The 22,093-nt window shown below is 38.8% G+C and overlaps 1 protein-coding gene across 1 annotated transcript in view; it reads right to left on the bottom strand.

The window, feature by feature from the left end:
* The window catches only part of LOC115295338 (A-kinase anchor protein 7-like), a 140,386-nt gene that overhangs the window by 69,039 nt on the left and 49,254 nt on the right, over positions 1 to 22,093 (bottom strand). Inside the window, exon 7 of the mRNA XM_029943226.1 lies at positions 16,499 to 16,611. Coding sequence (XP_029799086.1) covers positions 16,499 to 16,611 — 113 coding nt within the window. The remainder of the gene's footprint in view (positions 1 to 16,498; positions 16,612 to 22,093) is intronic.

The raw sequence follows: 22,093 nt of genomic DNA, 5'->3' as shown, positions 1-22,093 counted from the left end.
ATACTGGAGTAACCAATGGAAAGTCAACTGAGCAATTTAGTAATTCAAACTAGTACTGCTCTGTTTTTTTGTTTGTTTGTTTTTATAATAGTTTATTGTCAAATTAGTTTCCATATAACACCCAGTGCTTCTCCCCACAAGTGCCCCCCACCATGACCATCCCCCCTCCCCTCCTCCCCCTCCCCCTTCAGTCCATGGTTCGTCTCCAGTATTCAGTAGTCTCCCTTGATCTGTGTCCCTCACTCTTCCCCGCTGGTACCTTTCCTTGAGAGAAATAGCCTAATGAATGGCCAAAGGTAATCAGCTCATATTTAGGAATAGAAGTAGAATTCCAACAGAAACTAGTTACAGTTCTGGATTGCAACCTTAGTTTCCCCTCAAATCTAAATGTGGCTGTCAAGAGAAAGTATGGCTTTACCTTCTTTTATTATGCAGTTAATTCTAATTAACAAGAGATAGAAGACCACTCTCCAGTAGTAGAGAAAATCTTATTACCATACAAATGATATACTGGGTGGTTTGCCTTTATGTGACAAGTTAAGTGGGTAAGGAATTAGCTACTATAACTAATCAAACTAAATAATTCTGTATCAGCACTATTTCAAATAAAGTTTAAGTTTTCTGGATCATATGTTCTATTTTGCTATTCACCATAATCAATCCACTGTGGGGTTTGCCAGTTTCATGCAAGATCATTATGCTCCATTCTGTCCTTTACTAGGAAAACGAAATTAACAGAGGTTTTAAAATGTCTAAAAAAGACTTGTTAAAAAAAAATTTTAACCATGATGGCAGAGCATCATGGAAGTTCTCTGCATCTCTCATGACTGAAATGCAGCTAGATCAGCACCAAACCATTTTTCGCACCTAGAAAACTGATATGAGGATTAACACAACAACTGCATAACTTAAGCCACAGAACTCAATAGATAGGCAGCACAGAGAGGTGAACTGGGGGACAGAGAAGTCACAGAGGGCAGGGAACTGCTTTTGGGGAGAGAGGACAAAGAAAAGGTGGAAAATACAGGAAAGGCACTCCCCCCAAAAAGCAACTGGAAAGAAAAAGAGTGGAAAAACCCACAAGTGACTGAACAAGAAATGGAGAAAAGAGAAATGAGAAAGGAAAGGGTTCCAATGCCGTTAGGACTTTATAAACAGGAGAGCAATGAGAAATTCTGCCGCTCAGTACCTGGCAGTGCTCTGGTGGGAGGCTGAATCCCCAGGAGCAGGCAGCGAGATCCAAGGGGTCCACATACCACACAGGGTTCCCCTGCTAGGAGGGCATTTGGTAGAGGCCCTATGGCCTCCTCACAGTCAAAGGTCCCAGCAGACTCTGGAGAACATGGCTGCTGGTATTGGAATGAAGATGCCAAGGTGTGGTGAAACCTGGAGCTGGTCGTGTGTTGTGATTTACCATAATCCCTGAGCCGCCACCCAATCGCACAAACTTATTCTGGGGAAAGCCAGCACCCAGTCACAGTCTCTGAGCTTTGGCAGCAGTACCACTGCACAAACGTTGCTGGGGACGAGCCAGCACCTGGCCATTACTTGGCAAGATCCTCCCCGAGAGGGTCCCAATGGGTCCAAGCTGCAGGGCCCTCAGAAGTGAGGGGTTTGGAAACACAGCCCCATCTGAGATAAAATTCAGGAGAGAGGTGCCGCCTGACAGGCTGATGGTTTGGACACAGACAGTGTAGAAGCGGAAGCCAGAGACAAACGAGGGGAGTTTGATTGCCAGTCAGTGAGAGTACAGAGTTCTGGGTCTAGAGACTGGGAAGCTTGGTGATGCCACTTCCACCTTTCACCTTACACACATGCTACAAGGGCCACCCTAGTAAGCTAAGCAGTGCCACCAAATGGAATATGAAGCCATTACACCAACCGCCTTCTACCTGTGCTAACTAAGCCCTAGAGGAACACCACAAGTCTCTACTCCTGCTTAGTTTATAAAGTGCTTCATAGTTTGACTTCTAGGGGAAACTGGATGTAACTTCATTCAGGTTTCATTCTGTTCACTAATCCATCTACTCATTTTTTTTATTTTCTTTTCTTATTCTTGGTTACAGAAAAAGAAAAAATTATTTTTACTTCATTTTGATAATTTTTTTAGTTGTAAAAAACAAGTACTTTTTCTTAAAATTTTTAATTCTAGTTTAACTTCTGCATTTCATTTAATTCTATTTTATTGTGTACATTTTTTTAATTTTTAAATGTTTTCTTACTTCATTTTTCTTTTTCTTTTCTTTCCCTTTTTTCTCTATTCTACAAGCTTCTTTCAAAAACCAGACCAAAACACACCTAGGATCTAGCTTACTTTATTTGATTTCTTGTGTTGTTTTTAATTTTTAACTTTTAATTTTATTAATTCTTTTTCTTCCTCCAAAATGATGAAATGAAGGAATTCACCTCCCAAAAAAAAACAGGAAGAAATGACAGCCAGCAACTTAATCAACACATATATAAGCAAGATGTCTGAACTAGAATTTCTAATCACGATAATAAGAATATTAGTGGGGGTTGAAAAAAGCACAGAATCCCTTTCTATGGAGATAAAAGAAGTAAAATATAGGATGAATTAAAAATGCTCATAACTGGGAGGCAATCTCTAATGGATGCCACGGCAGCAAGGATGGACAAGGCAGAGCAGTGAGTCAGTGATATAGAAGGCAAAATTATGGGGAATAATAAAGCAGAAAAAAGAGGGAAACTAAGCACAATATAAGAATTAGAGCACTGATGGGGCGCCTGGGTGGCTCAGTGGGTTAAGTGGCCGACTTCAGTTCAGGTCATGATCTCACAGTTTGTGGTTTTAAGCCCCATGTCAGGCTCTGTGCTGACAGCTCAGAACCTGGAGCCTGCTTTGGATTTTGTGTCTCCCTCTCTCTCTGACCTTCCCTGCTCATGCTGTCTCTGTCTCTCAAAAATAAATTTAAAAAATTTTTTAAATTTTTTAAAGAATGAGAGCACTCAGTGACTCATTAAAAAGGAATAACATCCAAATCATAGGCGTCCCAGAAGAGGAAGGTGGAGAAAAAGGGACAGAGGTTTATGTGAGTAAATCAGGGCAGAAAACTTTCCTATCTTGGCAAAAGCCAGAGACATCAAAATCCAAGAAGCACAGAGAATTCCCATTAGATTCAACAAAAACCGACCATCAACAAGGCATATAATAGTCAAATCCACAAAGTATACAGACAAGGAAAGAATTATGAAAGGAGCAAGGGAATAAAAGTCCTTAACCTATAGAGGAATTGAGATCAGTTTTCCAGCAGACCTATCCACAGAAACCTAGCAGGTCAGAAAGGAGCAGCAGGAGATATCCACATCCACCATGCTGAATCAGAAAAATATGCAGTCAAGAATCTGTTACCCAGGAAGGCTGCCATTCAAAATAGAAGGAGAGATAAAGAGTTTCCCAGACAAACAAAAATTAAAGGAGTTTGTGACAACTAAACTAGCCTTGCCAGAAATTTTAAGTGGGACTCTGTGACAGGATAAAAAATGAAACAAAACAAAAAAGACCAAATGCAACAAAGACTAGAAAAGACCAGAGAACACCACCAGAAATTCCAACTCTACAGACAATGTAATGGCAATAAATTCATCTTTCAGTACTCACTTTAAATGTCAATGGACTAAATGCTCCAATCAAAAGACATAGAGTAACAGAACAGATAAGAAAACAAGATCCATCTATATATGCTGTTTACAAAAGACCCATGTTAGACCTAAAGACAGATTGAAAGTACAGGGATGGAGAACCATCTATCATGCTAATGGTCATCAAAAGAAAGCCAGAATGGCTATTCTTATGTCAGGCAATCTATATTTTAAAATAAAGACCATAACAAGAAATGAATAAGGTTATTATATCATAACTAAGGGGCCTATTAACCAAGAATATCCAACAGTTATAAACATGTATGCCCCCAACATGGTAGCAGCCAAATATATAAATTAATTAATCAAAAACATAAAGAAACTCAATAGTAATACCATAATAGAAGGGGACTTCAACACCCCACTTACAGCAATGGAGAGATCATCTAAGCAGAAAATCAAGGAAACAATGGCTTTGAATGACACACTGGACTGGATAGACTTAACAGATACATTCAGAACATTTCATCCTAAACCAGCTGAATACACATTCTTCTCAAGTACACATGGACTATTCTCCAGAACAGATCACATACTGGGACACAAATCAGCCCTGAACAAGTACGAAAAGATCAAGATCATATTGTGCATATTTTCAGACCTTATGAAACTTGAAATCAACCTTATGAAAAAATTTGGAAAGACAACAAATACTTGGAGATTACATAACATCCTACTAAAGAATGAATGGGTTGACCAAGAAGTTAAAGAAGCAGTTTTTTAAAAAGTACATGGAAGCCAATGAAAATGAACACCACAACCCCTGGGATGCAGAAAAGGTGATCATAAGAGGGAAGTATATAGCAATCCAGGCCTTCCTAAAGAAGGAAGAAAGGTCTCAAATACACAACCTAACCTTTTACCTTAAAGAGCTGGAAAAGAACAGCAAATAAAACCCCAAACCAGCAGAAGATGGGAAATAATAAAAATTAGAGCAGAAATCAATGCTATTGAAATCAAACAGTAGAACAGATCAATGAAACCAGGAGCTGGTTCTCTAGCTAGTTCCCTAGCTAGTTTCATCAAAAAGGAAAGAGAAAGGACCCAAATAAATAAAAATCAAGAATGAGAGAGGAGAGATCACAACCATCACTGCAGAAATTTATGAGCAATTATATGCCAATAAAATGGGCAATCTGGAAGAACTGGACAAATTCCTAGAAACATACAAACTACCAAAACTGAAACAAGAAGAAATAGAAAATTTGAATAGACTCATAACTAGTAAAGAAATTGAATTAGTAATCAAAAATCTCTCAAAAAACAAGAGTCCAGGACCAAATGGCTTTCCAGGGGAATTCCAGCAAACATTTTAAAAAGAGTTAACACCTATTCTTTTGAAGCTGTTTCAAAAAATAGAAGTAGAACAAAAATGTCTGAACTCATTCTACAAGGCCAGCATTACTTTGATTTCAAAACCAAAGACCCAACTAAAAAGAAGACCATAGACCAATTTCCCTGATGAACATGGATGCAAAAATTCTCAACAACACACTAGCCAAATGGATTCAACAATACATTAAAAGGATTATTCACCATGATCAAGTAAGATTTACACCTGGGATGCAGGTGGCTCAAAAGTCACATAACAATCAATGTGATATATCACATTAATAAAAGAGAGGACAAGAACCACATGATCCTCTCAATAGATGTAGAGAAAGCATTTGATAAAATACAGCATCCTTTCTTGATAAAAATCCTCAAGAAAGTGGGGATGGAGGCATCATACCTCAAGATCATAAAAGCCATATACAAAAGCCCTACCACTAATATCATCCTCAATGTTGGAAAAACAGAGCTTTCCCCCTAAGGTCAGAAACATGACAGGGATGGCCACTCTCACCACTGTTACTCATAATAGTATTACAAGTCTTAGCCTCAGCAATCAGACAACACAAAGAAATAAAAGGCATCCAAATCAGCAAGGAGGAAGTCAAACTTTCACTCTTTGCAGATGACATGATACTCTATATGGAAAACCCAAAAGATTCTACCAAAAAACTGCTAGAACTGATCCATGATTTCAGCAAAGTCGCAGGATATAAATCAGTGCACAGAAATCAGTTGCATTTCTATACACCAATAATGAAGCAGGAAACCAAGGAATCAATCCCATTTAAAATTGCACCCAAACCATAAAATACCCAGGAATAAACTTAACTAAAGAAGTGAAAAATCTATACACTGAAAAATACAGAAAGCTTATGCAAGAAATTGAAGAAGACACAAAAAATGGAAAAATAGTCCATGTTCATGGATTGGAAGAACAAATATTGTTAAAATGTTTATACTATCCAAAGCAACCTACATATTCAATGTAATCTCTATCAAAATAACATTAGCATTCTTGACAGAGCTAGAACACACAATCCTAAAATTTGTATGGAAACAGAAAAGACCCTGAATAGCCAAAGCAATCTTGAAAAAGAAAACCAAAGCTGGAGGCATCACAAACCTGGATTTCAAACTGTATTACAAACCTATAATCATTAAGACAATATGGTATTGGCACAAAAACAGACACATGTCAATGGAAACAGAATAGAGAACCCAGAATGGACCCACAAATGTATGGTCAACTAATTTTTGACAAAACAGGAAAGAATATCCAATGGAATAAAGACAGTCTCTTCAGCAAATGGTTTTGGGAAAACCAGACTGTGACAGGCAGAACAGACTGAACCACTTCTTACACCATACACAAAAATAAACTCAAAATGGATGAAGACCTAAACATAAGACAGGAAGCCATCAAAATCCTGGAGGAGAAAGCAGGCAGAAACTTCTTTGACATGAGTCATAGCAACTCAGGTCTCCAGAGGCAAGGGAAACAAAAGCAAAAATGAACTACTGGGACCTCATCAAGATAAAAGCTTCTGCATAGCAGAAGGAAACAATCAGCAAAACTAAAAGGCAACTAACAGAATGAGAGAAGATATTTGCAAATGACATATCTGAAAAAGGATTAGTATCCAAAATCTATAAAGAACTTAACAAACTCAACACACAAAGAACAAATAACCCAGTGAAGAAATTGGCAAAATACATGAATAGACACTTATCCAAAGAAAACATCCATCCAGATGGCTAACAGACAGATGAAAAAATTCTCAACATCACTCATCATCAGGGAAATACAAATCAAAACCAACCAAGAGATACCACCTCACATCTGTCAGAATGGCTAACATTAACAACTCCGGCAACAACAGATGTTGGCAAGGATGCAGAGAGAAAGGATCTCTTTTGCATTGCTGGTGGGAATGCAAAATGGTACAGCCACTATGGAAAACAGTATGAAGCTTTCTCAAAAAATTAAAAATAGAACTACCCTATGACCCAGCAATTGCACTACTAGGTATTTATCCAAAGGATACAGATGTGCTATTTCAAAGGAGCACATGCACCCCAATGTTTATAGCAGTGCTATCAGCAATAGCCAAAGTATGGAAGAAGCCCAAGTGTCCACTGATAGATGAATGGATAAAGAAGGTTTGGTATATATATAATGGAGTATTACTTGGCAATCAAAAATAATAAAATCTTGCCATTTCTAACAACGTGGATAGAACAACAGTATATTATGCTAAGTGAAATTAGTCAGATAAGGACAAATAGGAGTTCACTCACATGTGAAATTTAAGATACAAAAAAAATAAACATAAGGGAAGGAAATCAAAAATACTATAAAAACAGGGAGGGGGACAAAACATAAAAGACTCTTAAATATAGAGACTGAACTGAGGGTTCTTGGAGGGGTTGTAGGCAGGGGTGGGGGCTAAATGGGCAAGAGGCATTAAGGAAGACACTTGTTGGGAGCACTGGGTGTTATAAGTAGGGGATAAATCACTGGACTCTACTCCTGAAATCATAATTCCACTATATGCTAACTAACTTGTAAGATTAAAAATAAATAAATAAATAAATAATATACAAAAAATTTTAATAAAAGTTTTTTTCCAACACTAATTGAGATAGAACATTTACATTTTCATGTAGTTAAGCTAAACCCATGCAATTCCAATTAGGTGGAATACTTTGTTATTGCATATTTTCAGTTTTAAAACTCTGTTTCTTAAATTATACTTAAATCAGAATTTAGTCTATGAATACAAACACTAGAAAATAAGTAAAAATGCCCATTGAATCTGGATGTTTGAAGCAAAAATATCATTTAGGTCTAAATTATCAAGACCAACATTTCCTAAACCCATGTTCTGCCAAACATTAGTGTCATGAGACAGTTAATTAAAATAAAACAACTTGCTAGTCAAGTACATTTGGGAAACAATGCTGATATTCACTGCCCCTCCTTGTGGAGTCCTTTTCTGCAAGTACATTATACATCCTGCTTTGTTGAACTCAGAATAGGCCATGTGACTTGCTCTGGTCAATAAGATATGAGCAGAAATGATGTGCATCACTTCTGAGCTTTAAAAATAGGCCTATGGGGGGCCTGATTAAGCATCTGATAGCAACAGCATGAAGTTGAGAAATGCATTAGAAACACAAATGAAGTCACTTTCTATAAATAGTACTCATTGACACACAATAAATGACACAGTTGACTAATGGCACCTAGACTATCTCAGAAGAAAGTCTAATTCCATATCAGTAGATTCCACTGAATTTTTAGTTTTAAAAAACCATGAAAACAAATAAAAGATGTGTTGCTGTGTTTTGTTTATTTGCTGATTTTTAATTAAGAAAATGCCAAGAATTCTCCTCGAGCCTTAGATCTAAGTGTACCTGGTCATATAAAGAAATTCAAAACCAACTAAAAATCACGAGTAATTAAGTCATTCGGGATTGGGGGGCTCAGGGATCAGTTACTGAAGCAATCTGCTTTCCCTTGTACCAAGGATATTTTAAGACAAGCTTTTGTCTGGAATGATAAAGGCTTGCTGGTCCCTGCGGTGCTGTCTTTCAGGGCTTCCTTCTCTTCTGGGACAGGGATGGACTGTTATGTGTATGGGCCCCTGGAATGTCTGCCTCCCTGCTGCCAGCCCTGAGCTCCGGTGCTGGTGGGCTCCCCCTTTCACCACCCCCCCCCAGCTTTGCAAGGTGACACTTCCTGAGAGTCCCCTCCTCCAGCTGCCCCACCCCCACCCCATCACACCTTCTGTGCCTTCTTACAGTGCAGCCCTCACCCTCTGGGAGTAAGCATCTGCTGATAGGTTCTGAGATCCGTCACCCATAGGCCTGCCCCTCCTTCTACAGTCTCCCCCACCTGAAGCAACTTCTCATGAAAGCCCCGCTTGTCCCAGTTGCTTGTGGACATACTCGCACATACAGATTTCTCTTTCACTGAAGATGCAGTTTGCGATATTTTTCCTGTTGTCTTTATTGCTCTGTATGGTTCCCAAGAGGAGAAATGGAACACTACAAATCTAAATTGCCACCATCTTCCTACATTTGAAGACCTTTCTCCTTTCAGTGTACGAGAAAGCCTTCCTCCATGCACATAAGAAAATCTGAGGTTTAAACAAACAAAAACAAAACATTTCTACTTGAAGCCAAATGTGCCTATTTGGTCAAAATGCTTATTACTATATAGACATTTCAGAATAGCACAGGAGTCGAGAATCATTAAGACTGAACTCCTTCTTGGGGCCCCTGGGTGGCTCAGTCGGTTAAGGGTCTGACTTCCACTCGGGCCACGATCTCATGGATTGTGAGTTCGAGCCCTGCATCGGGCTCTGTGCTGACAGCTCAGAGCCTGGGGCCTGCTTTGGATTCTGGGTCTCCCTCTCTCTCTGCCCTCCCTTGCTCACGCTCACTTGTACTCTCTCAAATATTAAAAAAAAAATTTTTTTAAAGGACTAAACTCCTTCTCTATGAGTTAGCAAAGGTCAAGGAAGGCTATAAGATTTGTCCAGAACTAAACAAAAAGGTAACACAAGAAAACTCGTGCTCTTCCAAATTTATTATAGAGACTCCCTTGAGAAGAAATAGCCTAGTACCCCTGAGTTGTGAAATGGTTTATAAAGGCACATCATTGTGCAGACCCAGGAAAGTAGTGGCAGCTACATCACAGCAGCCACTTAAAATCATGAGAAAATGTGCTACCTGCTAGAAACATAAGACTAAATAATGGCAGGTGAGGAAAGACAACAGCAGGAAGTCATGGCAGAGGAAAATTGGGGTTTAGCCAACGAGTGTAGAAATTCTGTATTATGACTGGTCTTGTATATTGAATCAGGGACTGGATTTTCCCCTTAATTGTACCATCAGAACACAACCATTCATACACTCTTCTTCTCCACTTCCCAGCTATCTCTACTGATGACTGACCTGTATTCTCCTCCCGGCTTCCCCCCAGCCTCATCATCTTAGGGTCCGAAAACCTCCCCTTCACCCATGCTTTCTATATATCAAATCCTGCACTCAAAACAAACCAATCTAAGAGACACTCATAGCTAACAATTTCCAAGGAGACCAGTTCTTTCATTCTAAAGTTTTCCCACTGTCTAACTCTGCGAAAAGCTGCTACAAGGAAGTGCCAGTTAATAAGCTGGAGCTTTGATGGGTTAGTGCTACATTAGTAATATGGAAGAGTCATAGACCAGGAAAGGCATCTAAAAAGGCCAGAAAATAATTAATGCTTAAAAACAACTGATTTGTCCATGAAAAGATCACGTTTATTTTCTTAAGGAATCTAGATCTGCATTTTTTATTTGAAACTGGTCTCCTTCTGCCACCAAGTGTTAGCACACATTTCTAACCAACCAGTTTTTGCAATGGTTAAAGCACGGAAGTACGAGGTCCCTCAGTGAGAAAAATATATCCACAAGGTCTTATAAAAAGCCTGGAGGTGAACAAGTTGCAGACTAACCGCATAAAACAAATATATCCCAGGAAAACTACACAAAGAACTTGAATTTTAGTAGTATTTCAGATACACGACAATTTAATAAGATTTTTTGAGGCTCCGTTCATTTAATGACAGAAAGTACAACTCTCAAAGCACAATGATAATCAAACTACCTTTAAAATATACAATAACTACTTTCAACAGTCTCGTATGCAATATACCCTACTAGAATATCATGAAACTAAAATATGCAAAACTAACACATTTGACTTAATGCCTCCTGCTGTTAGAAAAACATATAATGCCAAGGAAAATCTTAAGTTTCTCAGAATCTAAATTAAGAGAACTCGGTTCTGAGCTTGGGAACCAGAAAACCATGCCGTACCAGGGGCAATTCCACACCAGAAAACGTGAAGAGTTTCTGTATTTTCAAAATGCTGATCACAATGTACAGAACTTCTGCTTATCCCGCTGGGCTTTTGGTTAAGTCTACTAAATAGTGTTACCTACAAATAGGCGCCTACAGGGGATGGCACCTCTGGAGCGTAGGGCTTGTGCAGCCAACACTAACCACCACTGGGAAATCCTCATACTAGATCCTATGACCATTCCAGTGGTGGTAAACATGCATCCCCAGCACCAGAAATCTGTTGGTACCTTTTATTATTTTTTTTTTTAATTTTAGTAGATGAGTTAATCTTTTTCTTTCTTTTTTTTTTCTCCATAATATTTTATTGTCAAATTGTTGGTACCTTTTACATCAATGATACATATTATTTTTATGAACAGATCAATTATGGCTCCAACCTTGAATATTTTTTATATGTATACTGGCATGGAGAACAGCTTTTTAGATCATAAAAATGATTCAGTATGTGGGGGAAAAAATACCAGTTGAAGTATTATTGCAGAATAATTGGTTATACTTCCTATAGATAGTAATGAATGGATTATCTTAACTACCTCAGAATTTGCCCATAAGGATGTAGAGCACTCCTCCAATGAAAACACCCCTTTTGACCAATAATTACCATGTCTACAGTAGTAATGGCATTATCTTAGGAGTACATCAGTATCTACTCTCTGCACAAGGTGATTTACAGATGACCTTCTAGCAGTTCACACTGAAACATAAAGAGTACACCAACCTTCAAAACAGAGCATCTTAGTGGGAGATACTATTAGCTCTTTTCTAGATACTTTCACTATGCACCACCTGTCCATACCAGAAAAAACACTCCTCAAGATGATGGAAAACCTTCAAGTTTTTCTGCATCTAGTGGCTTCACCTTACCCTTGATTGTCATGAGACATCTAACTTGCCCATCACCATTTCTATGATCAGCCCACTAAGGCTCCACTCTACCTCAGAACCTCAGCAAACCCCCAACCAACCACAAGAGAAATCCTGTGTGTGTCAAGGGAAATTTATTATATTCCAAGTGACATTAAGATCAGAGGTATTCACAGGGGTGCCTGGGTGGCTCAGTCAGTTGAGCGTCCAACTTCAGTTCAGGTCATGATCCATGATTCATGGGTTCAAGCCCCATGCTGGGGCTGAGCTGACAGTTCAGAGCCTGGAGCCTGCTTCCAATTCTATGTCTCCCTCTCTGCCCCTCCCCTGCTTGCATGCTGGCTGTCTGTCTGCCTGTCTGTCTCTCTCTCTCTCTCTCTCTCTCTCTCTCCCTCCCTCAAAAATAAACATTTAAAAACAATTTTTTTTAAGATCAGAGGTATTCACTGACCTACCAGAAAAATTATGGGCTAAAAGAGCAATTGTGGGAACCCACTATTTACTACCAAAATAAAAGGAAGTTACATTAACCTGTGTTGAAGGCAAACCCAAGGAAATTATCTTTATACGTATAACCTTAATTATAGTTTATATTCTACATTTATCTTTTTTGTGCTTTTAACACAGTCTTTTTGTTTTGTTTTATTTATTTTTGATACAGAGAGAGGCAGAGCATGAGAGGGGGAGGGTCAGAGAGAGAAGGAGACACAGAACCGGAAGCAGGCTCCAGGCTCTGAGCTAGCTGTCAGCACAGAGCCGGACGCAGGGCTCGAACCCACGAACGTGAGATCATGACCTGAGCCGAAGTCGGAGGCTTAACCGACAGAGCCACCCAGGCGCCCCTAACACAGTCTTATTAAGTATCTATTTTAATAGCTTCTTAAATCATTGATATGATATACCATAATTGACTTAAAAATTCCCTCACTATAATGGAAGCTTTTTCTAATTTTTCTCTTTCATAGATAGTGCTTCAGTAAACATCTTTATACATAAAGAATTTCTTCTTTTAAGCTGCACCTTAATTATAAAATAAGTGAGTCCTGTGGATATAATGTACAACAGGATGATAACAGTTAAAAATAACTTTGTCGTAAAAAAATACTAGATTATATATTTGCAAATTACGAAGAGAGTAGTAAAAGTTCTCACAACAACAAAAAAATGGTAACTACATGAGGTGATGGATGTGTTAACTCACCTTATTACAAAATCATTTTGCAATATGTTCACATACTAAATCATTATGTGGTACACTTGAAACTTACACAATGTTATGTATCAATTTTATCTCAATAAAAAGTTATTTGTTTAGGATAATCTCAGCAGTATGAACCTCTTAATTAAAGGACATAAATATTTTAACTTTTTTATGGAATTGCTCAATGCATAGCTCCAAGGGCCATACCAAGTCATCATTCGTAATCCTTGATGGTCCTCTACCTCAAGCTTATCCTTACCAATGTTCCTCTAGTACAATGTGGTTGAAAGTATAGATTAGAATCACTGTTTGTGGTGTTTTTGAAAAGTTAAAATGTCCAATGCCCTTTGATCTTGGCATTCCACTTCAAAAAAACTGGGAGTGTTTCTTTGAAATAATGGCATATTTACCCAAAGAAAAATGAACAAGCATGTTCACTGCAGCACTGTCTGTGCTAGAAAGAAACAGACATTAATGTAATTATTCATTAAGGGGAGAATAAATTATTATAAATCAAAAGAATGTATATTTAAATCTGTTTTAAAGAGATCCCAGGCAGGTATTTGCACCTGTGTATATATTTGCAGTGTACAAAGAAAAGCTAAGAGGATGTACTGCTAGTAGCGATAACCTACAAAGAGAGAAATTGGGGAAGAGCGGGTGACGGGAAAGTGATGAAGGGAAATTATATATCTCACTCTATAGGCTTGCATGTATTTGGACTTTTAGAGTGACCGAATATCCATCTAATACTTTTATAGTTAACTTCTAAAATAAAAGAAAGTACTTTAAATAAGACAAACTTCATAATACTTGAGTGATAAAAACCTATTATTTCCTACCTCTCTTTCTCCCTTTATTTTGAACCAATCTAAATAACACTGAACACTAGCAATACATTCCATTACTGATTCTATCAATGTCCATTGTCTTGTAAATGAGTGAACCAGAATAAAAACCTGGTGGAGAACTGGTGCTGAGAAAGGAGAATAGATGGTTGAAAATGTAAAAAAGTTAAGAAGAGACTGAAGAACTACATATTTTCAAATAATCTGCATTCCAAACCACAAAGTGTAATAAAAATGCACTTTTATGCATGCTACCTTTTCATACTGCCTTTAACTTTTACAGTGGAACAAATGATTTGCTGCATTAAGAAAATGCTGGATGTTTATTTAAACTCACAGGTCTCAGAGTTTGACTCTGCCAATCATCTGGATCAGAATCAAAGCAAGGTCTTTGGGTACAACTCCAGATCTGAAGCTAGAGGGTGGAAATCTTCAGCTTCAGTGCTGACATATGAATCCCAAAGCTGAAAATGTATGTTCTTAGGAATTCAGGAACACTGAGCATCACAATAGTAGATAGGAACAGAGTCATTCCATTACTTAAAAGAAAAAAATATCTCATTTGGCTTTCTGAAAGACAGTAAAGTCATAATTTATTTTCTAGTGATTATACTCTCTAATCTGAACAAAACACAATCTGATTTAGATTTTATATACCATTCAGGCAGGGACTGTTTCTATTTTGATCATAATTCTGAGCCCAGCACCCACTTGGCACATATCAGACACTCAGTTAATATTTGCTGAATTAATAGGATTTGGACCAGGAAGCTCCTCACATGAATACAGAAATTAACTTGGATGAATGGGACGTGGCCAGTGGGAGCAAAGAATATGAGCCTGGGAAAGAGATAAGATGGACTCCACATAGGGCTCTGCAAATGGAGGAAAAGGATCTCATTTCAGCCACTTAACATTTGTTAGTCTCATATCTCTTTTCTACAAAATAAGGGAGCAGATTTTGGGAAATTAACTGCCAAGGAAACATTTAAATTTAGCCTGAAACGTTGAAATTAAGATTCTAGAGTAGTTGAAACACTCCTTTGATAAATGTCCTTGTATGCTCTCATGTAAAAGCTAAAACTGTAGAGACAAAGAAACGTTTTGAAATGATGGCTATTACCTTCACCACTGATTTGTCATTCTGTGATTAAGTCTGAAATCACTGGGAAGAGGACAATCCATTTGAAAGCAAAACAAGAAAGATAATGAGTAAAAACAGTAAACCGTCAGTCTGCAAGTTTTGACAGTTGTTACTCCAAATTTCAACATCAGTTACTTATATACATTATTTTTACCTAAATATTTAGGAATGGTACCTGATATCGTTATTATTGAATGTGGGGCATAGTAATCAAAAGAAGAAAAAAAACATGCAAGATATCTTTTGGAGAAGGTATTCACAAGAGTCTGTAGAAAACTCACAACCACAGGATGGTCAATCACCCAAACAGAGGTTCTTTTTTTGTTGTTTTTAAATTTTTTTTAATGTTTTATTTATTTTTGAGAGAGAGCGAGAGAGCATGAGCAGGGGAGGGCCAGAGGGAGAGGGAAACACCGGATCTGAAGACAGGCTCCAGGCTCTGAGCTAGCTGTCAGCACAGAGCCCGACATGGGGCTCAAACCCACGAGCCGTGAGATCATGACCTGAGCCAAAGTCAGACGCTTAGCCGACTGAGCCACCCAGGTGCCCCCCAAACAGAGGTTCTAAAGGATCAAAAAGAGTTTCTGAGCACAAAGACATGAAATGCAATATGTGCCAAATTTGGAAAAGAGATCTACTTATTAATAAACATGACCTTTATTTATAGAGCTGCAAATCAGTCTTAACTGCAGCAAAGGGTCATGGAGAGCAGGAACAAATATGAATCTGCATGCCCATCTCCAAAACTCTGGTATATTAGAGCAGGTCAGATGTCGAAATGTGCATGAGAAGCTCTCTAGGCTGAAATGAGAAAAACAATGAAGGGTGGCCTTAGGATTCCAGGAGAAAAGCTCATGAATCCAGAAGAAAACCCAAAGTTACTCCAACCTCTGGGAAGACAGACAGTCATCCTAAGATGGAGGATGTCAAGAGACAGATTTCTCAGTTTGTGTCAGGAGAGAAGTACTTTTAAGTAACAAGGGGATGGGAGTTCCTCAGTGACCCTCTTGTCCAGCCTGTGGAACACCAGTTCCAAGGCCTCGATGGACGCACAAGGTCATCTACTGGAACCCTTGAAAGTGGTGCATAAAGAGCATAGAAAGCTGGTCCCACCTTGAAGAACCAGTTCCAGTGAGCAGCACCAGGGTACACAGGCCAGAGGAAGAAGCTTTGAGGGCAGCAGGATGCGAAAAACCATAAGCAAAGAAAGCAGTAAAACGGGACCCTGGCCCTGCCTCAATGTCCTTCAAGGTAGGAAGCAGATGTGGCAACAGATGAAGCAGCGGGAAATACACGTCAGAGTTTTCAGCTAACAGCCACAGGGGCAAAGGGGGGCACAGGGGTAAGAGCCTGCCCGGAGTCTTGTGAGCCACCTTGGCATCCCTGGGAACTGGCAACAAACTCACTTGGAATCCCAGGACCAAGAGTAGGAGGGTGTCAAAAAGCACTGCCAATGTCACTCAAGCCTCGACCATGCTTATTAAGGCTGGTGTGGCTGGTAAAAACAAGGCTTATGATAAAATTGTGCGCTCACCTTCTTCCGGAGCCATGGTGCTTTGGACAATTTCATAAAAGTCAAATGAGGCTTAAAACTCCTGTGTTCTCCTGCCAAGATGCCCTTTTCTTGAAATGTCCTTTTTGCAGCCTCTAAAGAAAATAAAAACAAAACAAAACAAAATGCTACTGTAACACATAGCTACCTTTTATTGTAAAAGCAGTAATTCAAAAAATAACAAATTACTTTATAATGAAGATTAAATACCTGCATGAGATATTATTTTTTAAGAGAAAAAAAACCACAACATGTGGAACAAGCATATTATTAAATTTGCAGAGATTTCAAATTTTAAGTAAAGCACACAAATGCAACAATTTGAAAAGGAAACATTTAATTTTTAAAAATAACCATTTGTTTGATATATTGATTTTCACTGAATATCCCAGTGGTGTCCACACTCATAAAGAAGGAACAGCTTCTCTATAACATATAATATCTAAAAACCAAGGTGGAATAAAAGAAATCAGATTTACCCTCCCATCTGAAACAATGAAAGGACAAAGTACATAAAATAATGGTTCGCAAGACACTGTATGTATTAGGCAAAAAAGGTCAGTGATCCCTTAGAGATGAAAAACAAACAGGGTCAGCCTTAGGGTTAGGGTTCAGGGTTAGGATTAGAAGTAGGGTTAAAGGTTAGCATCAAGATTTGGGTAAGAAGTAAGAATGAGTTCAGAGAGGTAAGCAGGACTACTACAGACATGTTTATAAATATTTTTTTAATATTTTATTTATTTTTAATACAGAGAGAGACAGAGCATGAGAGGGGGAGGGGCAGAGAGAGAAGGAGACACAGAACTGGAAGCAGGCTCCAGGCTCCTAGCTAGCTGTTAGCACAGAGCCTGACGCGGGGCTCGAACCCACGTACGTGAGATCTGACCTGAGCCACCCAGGCACCCCTACAGACATGTTTAAATCTTCAGATTTTATTCTCAGTATGATGGGAAATCTTGGGGGTTTTAAGCTAGGGAAATTTATGAGTAACTTTTTTTATTCATCTATATTTCAACTAGAATGTACATTTCTTCCATAAGGAAGAAGGGCTCCCTTCTTTTCCTAGAACTGTATTTTAGTTGAATAGAAGGTAGCTAATAGGCTGTGACAGTGTTTTAGATGGAGATGTAGCATCTGGCTCTTGGGTCATGACCTGGCAACTCCTGAGACATGCACCATGCTTGGCTTTTGTAGTGGGACCCTTCCTCATTCACCTCTATAATGACTGATTTCTGTGCCATCTCAGGTTTGCAAGATTTCAATCCATGGGTCACTATCCCATGGCAAACAGGAACTCACTGAACCTGTCTGAGCCCTTTTCCACTTTCTTACTATTCTTGAGCACACAAAAATAGCATAATTACCCAGGACCAAGGTGGAAAGGGTCAGAACCCTATAAGGCCACCCATCACACAATACCACCCTCACTTTGCCTCTACCACCCCTCTAGAAGTGCAGGGGATTCTGGCTTGCCACCTCTATGGGCACATCTCAGGAGCAAAGCACAGGGTCTTTTCTGTTCTCAGACACATGAGAGTTTCTGCTGTTCTGTGTAGGGGATGATGCAAGAACTCAGACCCTACCTTGGCCTCTAGCTCTCTTCGTTGCCTGACCCTGGGAATCTTTTCTAGCATCAAAGCAAGAAAAACTTACCATTATGCTTAGGTGTTGACTTCCCAAAAACCTTTTCTCAATTTTTCTTGCTCACTTCTGAGAACATGGGTGCCACTGCCTGAGCGGGGCAGGGGTAGATAGGCACAGAACGAGGCATATAAAAAATACAAGGAGAGGGATGCCTGCGTAGTTCAGTAGGTTAAGCCTCCAACTTTGGCTCAGGTCATGATCTCACCATTTGTGAGTTCAAGCCTCATATTGGGCTCTGTGCTGACAGCTGAGAGCCTAGGGTCTACTTTGGATTCTGTCTCTCCCTCTCTCTCTGCCCCTTCCCTGCTCAGGTTCAGTGTCTCTGTCTCTGTCTCTGTCTCTGTCTCTCTCTCTCTCTCTCTCTCTCTCTCTCTCTCTCAAAAATAAACATTAAAAAAATTTAGGAAATACAAGGAGATATCTCAAAATATTATTCCATCACATTTTCAAAATCTGTTTGTTATTTTATTCTCATAATTATCTACTCAATGCTGATATGTGCTAAATGTGACATTTTGATCACAGTTTATAAATTTGGGCATGTCCTAAAACTTTTTGCTGTTAGTCCCTAGCAACAAATGATTTCTCCTCTCTTTTCCATTGTAATAAAGAAGGTTAAGCAATGGACCATTAAAATGCCAAGCAAAACAAAACAAAACATACTGTTCTTAGCTACAAGCAACAAATGGCAACTTTGGCAACATTAAGCAGGAGAGAATTTTGCGTAAGAACACTGGGAGGATTAGAAGACCAGGCTGGAAGGCTAGGAAGCCAAGGAGATGTCCAAAAGTACGCTGGAGAGCAAGTGAGGTGACACCACCACCTGCTCCGCTGGCGTCACTGGAACCGTGCCCAGCACACAGGAGGCTAGAACTGCGGCTGCCATGTGAGACTGGTGGTGACCGTACCTGATGAAACATCCTATCCCCAGAACAGAGTCTGCGCTGCCCTTTATTGTTCAAGTTGCTAGTTTCTGATACAAAGTCTTGGCCAAAGCAAGATTATGTTCCCAGCAACAAAGGAATCTGTGGAAACGTGCATGTGACATGGGAGAGGGTAGGGAAGAGTTTAGAGGCTGGGCAGCTAAAAAAGAAAGAAAACAGTCTAGCAAACACCTGTTTTTAAAACAATAAGAGTGAGGGCGCCTGCGTGGCTCAGTCAGTCAGTCGTCAGAATTTGGGGCAGGTCATGACTTCATGGTTTTGTGAGTTCGAGCCCCACATTGAGCTCTGTGCTGACAGTTCAGAGCCTGGAGCCTGCTTCAGATTCTGTGTCTCCCTCTTCCTCTGCCCCTCCCTCATTTGCGCTCTGCCTCTCTTTCTCTCTCAAAAATAAACATTTAAAAAACATAGTATATAAATAAGAGTGTATTCATAACTACTATCATAATTAACCTATTAACGTTTGGCTCATATAAATTATAAGCAGGTATATTTTTCCTCAACTACCCTACCATACCCCAGCTTTGGCTCTCTCTATTCTGGCATTTCCTCAATTGTTTTAAATAGACCTAGCGTTAGGGGCACCTGGGTGGTCCAGCTGGTTAGGCAGCTGACTCTTGGTTTCGGCTCAGGTCATGATCTCAATTCATCAGTTTAGGCCCTGCATTGGGCTCTGTGCTTACAGTATGGTGCCAGCTTGGGATTCTCTCTCTCTCTTCTTCTCTCTCTGCCCCTACCTCCACCTCGCTCTCTCTCAAATAAAAATAAACTTAAAAAAAAAAAAACAGACCTACAGTTAAAATATTAAACTAAATCATACAAAAATATAATTTTTATGGGTTGACAATAGTCAAACATTGTCAATGTCTGATGGTTTAACATACACCATAGTAGACGAACTTATTAAGTTCCTAGGGTCAAACTGCAGGCATGAGGGCATATTTTCTAAGTCTTCAAGTATTTAGAGAATTATCGCATAGAAAAGCTACTGAGAGCAACTCAGCAACATTTACATATCAATCCATAAAACAGACACGGCATGAAGGAGTGAAAGAAAAAATCCATTTGTTCATTTATTTACTGAGCACTTCCTGTATGTGTCAGGCACACTGTCCGCTTAAGACAGCAAACCTGTCCCTGCTTGCACAAAGCTTAGAGGCTCATGGGACAGATTTTGGTCCAGTAAAGAGAAGGGCTTAATAATGTTAAGAATTATCAAAAACCACAAAAGATATAAAGACAGGAGTTTTGTTAAGAGAAATTAAAATAGTAAGCATTTGTATTGTCCATTACTATCTATATTAGTTTTCACATTTTATTTTTATTTGATATAACCATCTTATTATCAACTGATTCTAAAGACATAACATTGGGGCACCTGGGTGGCTCAGTCAGTTAAGCGTCTGGCTTCCGGCTTCAGCTCAGGTCATGATCTCACGGTTCATGGGTTTGAGCCCCATGTCAGGCTCTGTGCTCAGAGCCTGGAGCCTGCTTTGGATTCTGTGTCTCCCTCTCTCTCTGTCCCTTCCCTGCTGGTGCTGTCTCTCTCTGCCTCTCAAAAATAAATTTAAAAAAAATTTTTTAAAATAAAGATTTAACATTTTCCTACTTTACTAGTTTCAGTTACATTAAATATTGACCCAACAGTTCTCATTATTCACTGGGTCTGAAATCTTTTTTTTTTTTTTTTCCCCAGAGAGAGAGAGAAAGCATGAGGTGAGCTGGAGAGGGGTAGAAAGAAAGGGAGAGAGAATCCCAAGCAGGCTCCAAGTCCGATGAGGGCCTCAAACCACAAACTGCGAGATCATGATGTGAGCCAAAACCAAGAGTCAGACGCTCAACCAACTGAGCCACCCAGGTGCCCCAGGCCATCAATCATTGATGATAGATATCTATTTACAATACTGTTTTAAATAATATTTGTCACAAGCCACATATAATTTGTTATTAATGTGTTTTTAAAGTACAGTATATTCTCTAGAGAGATGGAAATAGGAAAAAAAGAAATTGCTTTCTTCTTTCTGAAAAGTATTTCTTAGCATTGGTGTTTTATTCCTAATAGCAGTATAATCTATTGCTTAGCCAACGACAGGGTAATGGTTACAGGCATATCATTCTTAAGGGACACCTGAGTGGCTTAGTCACTTAAGCATCTGACTCTTGATTTTGGCTCAGGTCATGATCTTTCAGTGAGCTCAAGCCCAGTGTCAGGCTTTGCTCTGACAGCACCAAGCTTGCTTAGGATTCTCTCCCTCTCTCTGCCCCTCCCCTCCTCATACACTCTCTCTCTCAAAATAAATGATCATTTTTTTAAAAGATCATTCTTGAGACAAGAAGAGTTTTTGCTGGTGCGAAAACCACGTGTCATTTTTCATCTATGTTAACTCATATTCTGGAAAAGAAGCTTATGAATAAGTTAAGAGATTGTTCAATTCCTCCTCATCCACAGATATTCCTTCAAGCACTAAATAGAAAATCACACAGCAAATATATCACACATCCTTCAAAAGTCAACTAAGAATGCTTCCTAAATAATATAATTTACCTCATAGCTAGAGGTACAAAAGGTCTGGAAAACAATTTCTTAAAATGTATTTAAACACTAGGAGACTTCACTATATAAAAGAAGGCTGAAATGAATACTTCATTAAAGAGACAGTATTTTGTAACCCTAATAAATAGTTTTATCTATGGGGGGTATTTTATTCAACAAACATTTATTGGGTATGCTAAGTACTGGGAAGATTTATCTGTTTTTTAAATTTTTATACACAATTATTTTTATATAGATTTTCTTCAAATGAACTCTTAAGTATGTAGCAATAACATATTTATAGCTAAAATGTAAAGAAATTGCTAAAAGTTGTCTCAAAGTAGTCTCAAAGACCAATTTTAATAAAATCATGTCTTTTTAACTAAGTACACTTTCCTGTCATTTTTTTCTTTTTTCTCTTTCGTTGTTTTACCCTTTTGCTAACATTGTGAGGGATAT

The sequence above is a fragment of the Suricata suricatta genome, chromosome 7 (genome assembly GCF_006229205.1).
Source record: "Suricata suricatta isolate VVHF042 chromosome 7, meerkat_22Aug2017_6uvM2_HiC, whole genome shotgun sequence".
In the NCBI taxonomy this organism is placed as follows: domain Eukaryota; kingdom Metazoa; phylum Chordata; class Mammalia; order Carnivora; family Herpestidae; genus Suricata; species Suricata suricatta.
Note: the sequence above shows the minus strand (reverse complement) of the source record. Positions and strands in the feature narration are given on the sequence as shown.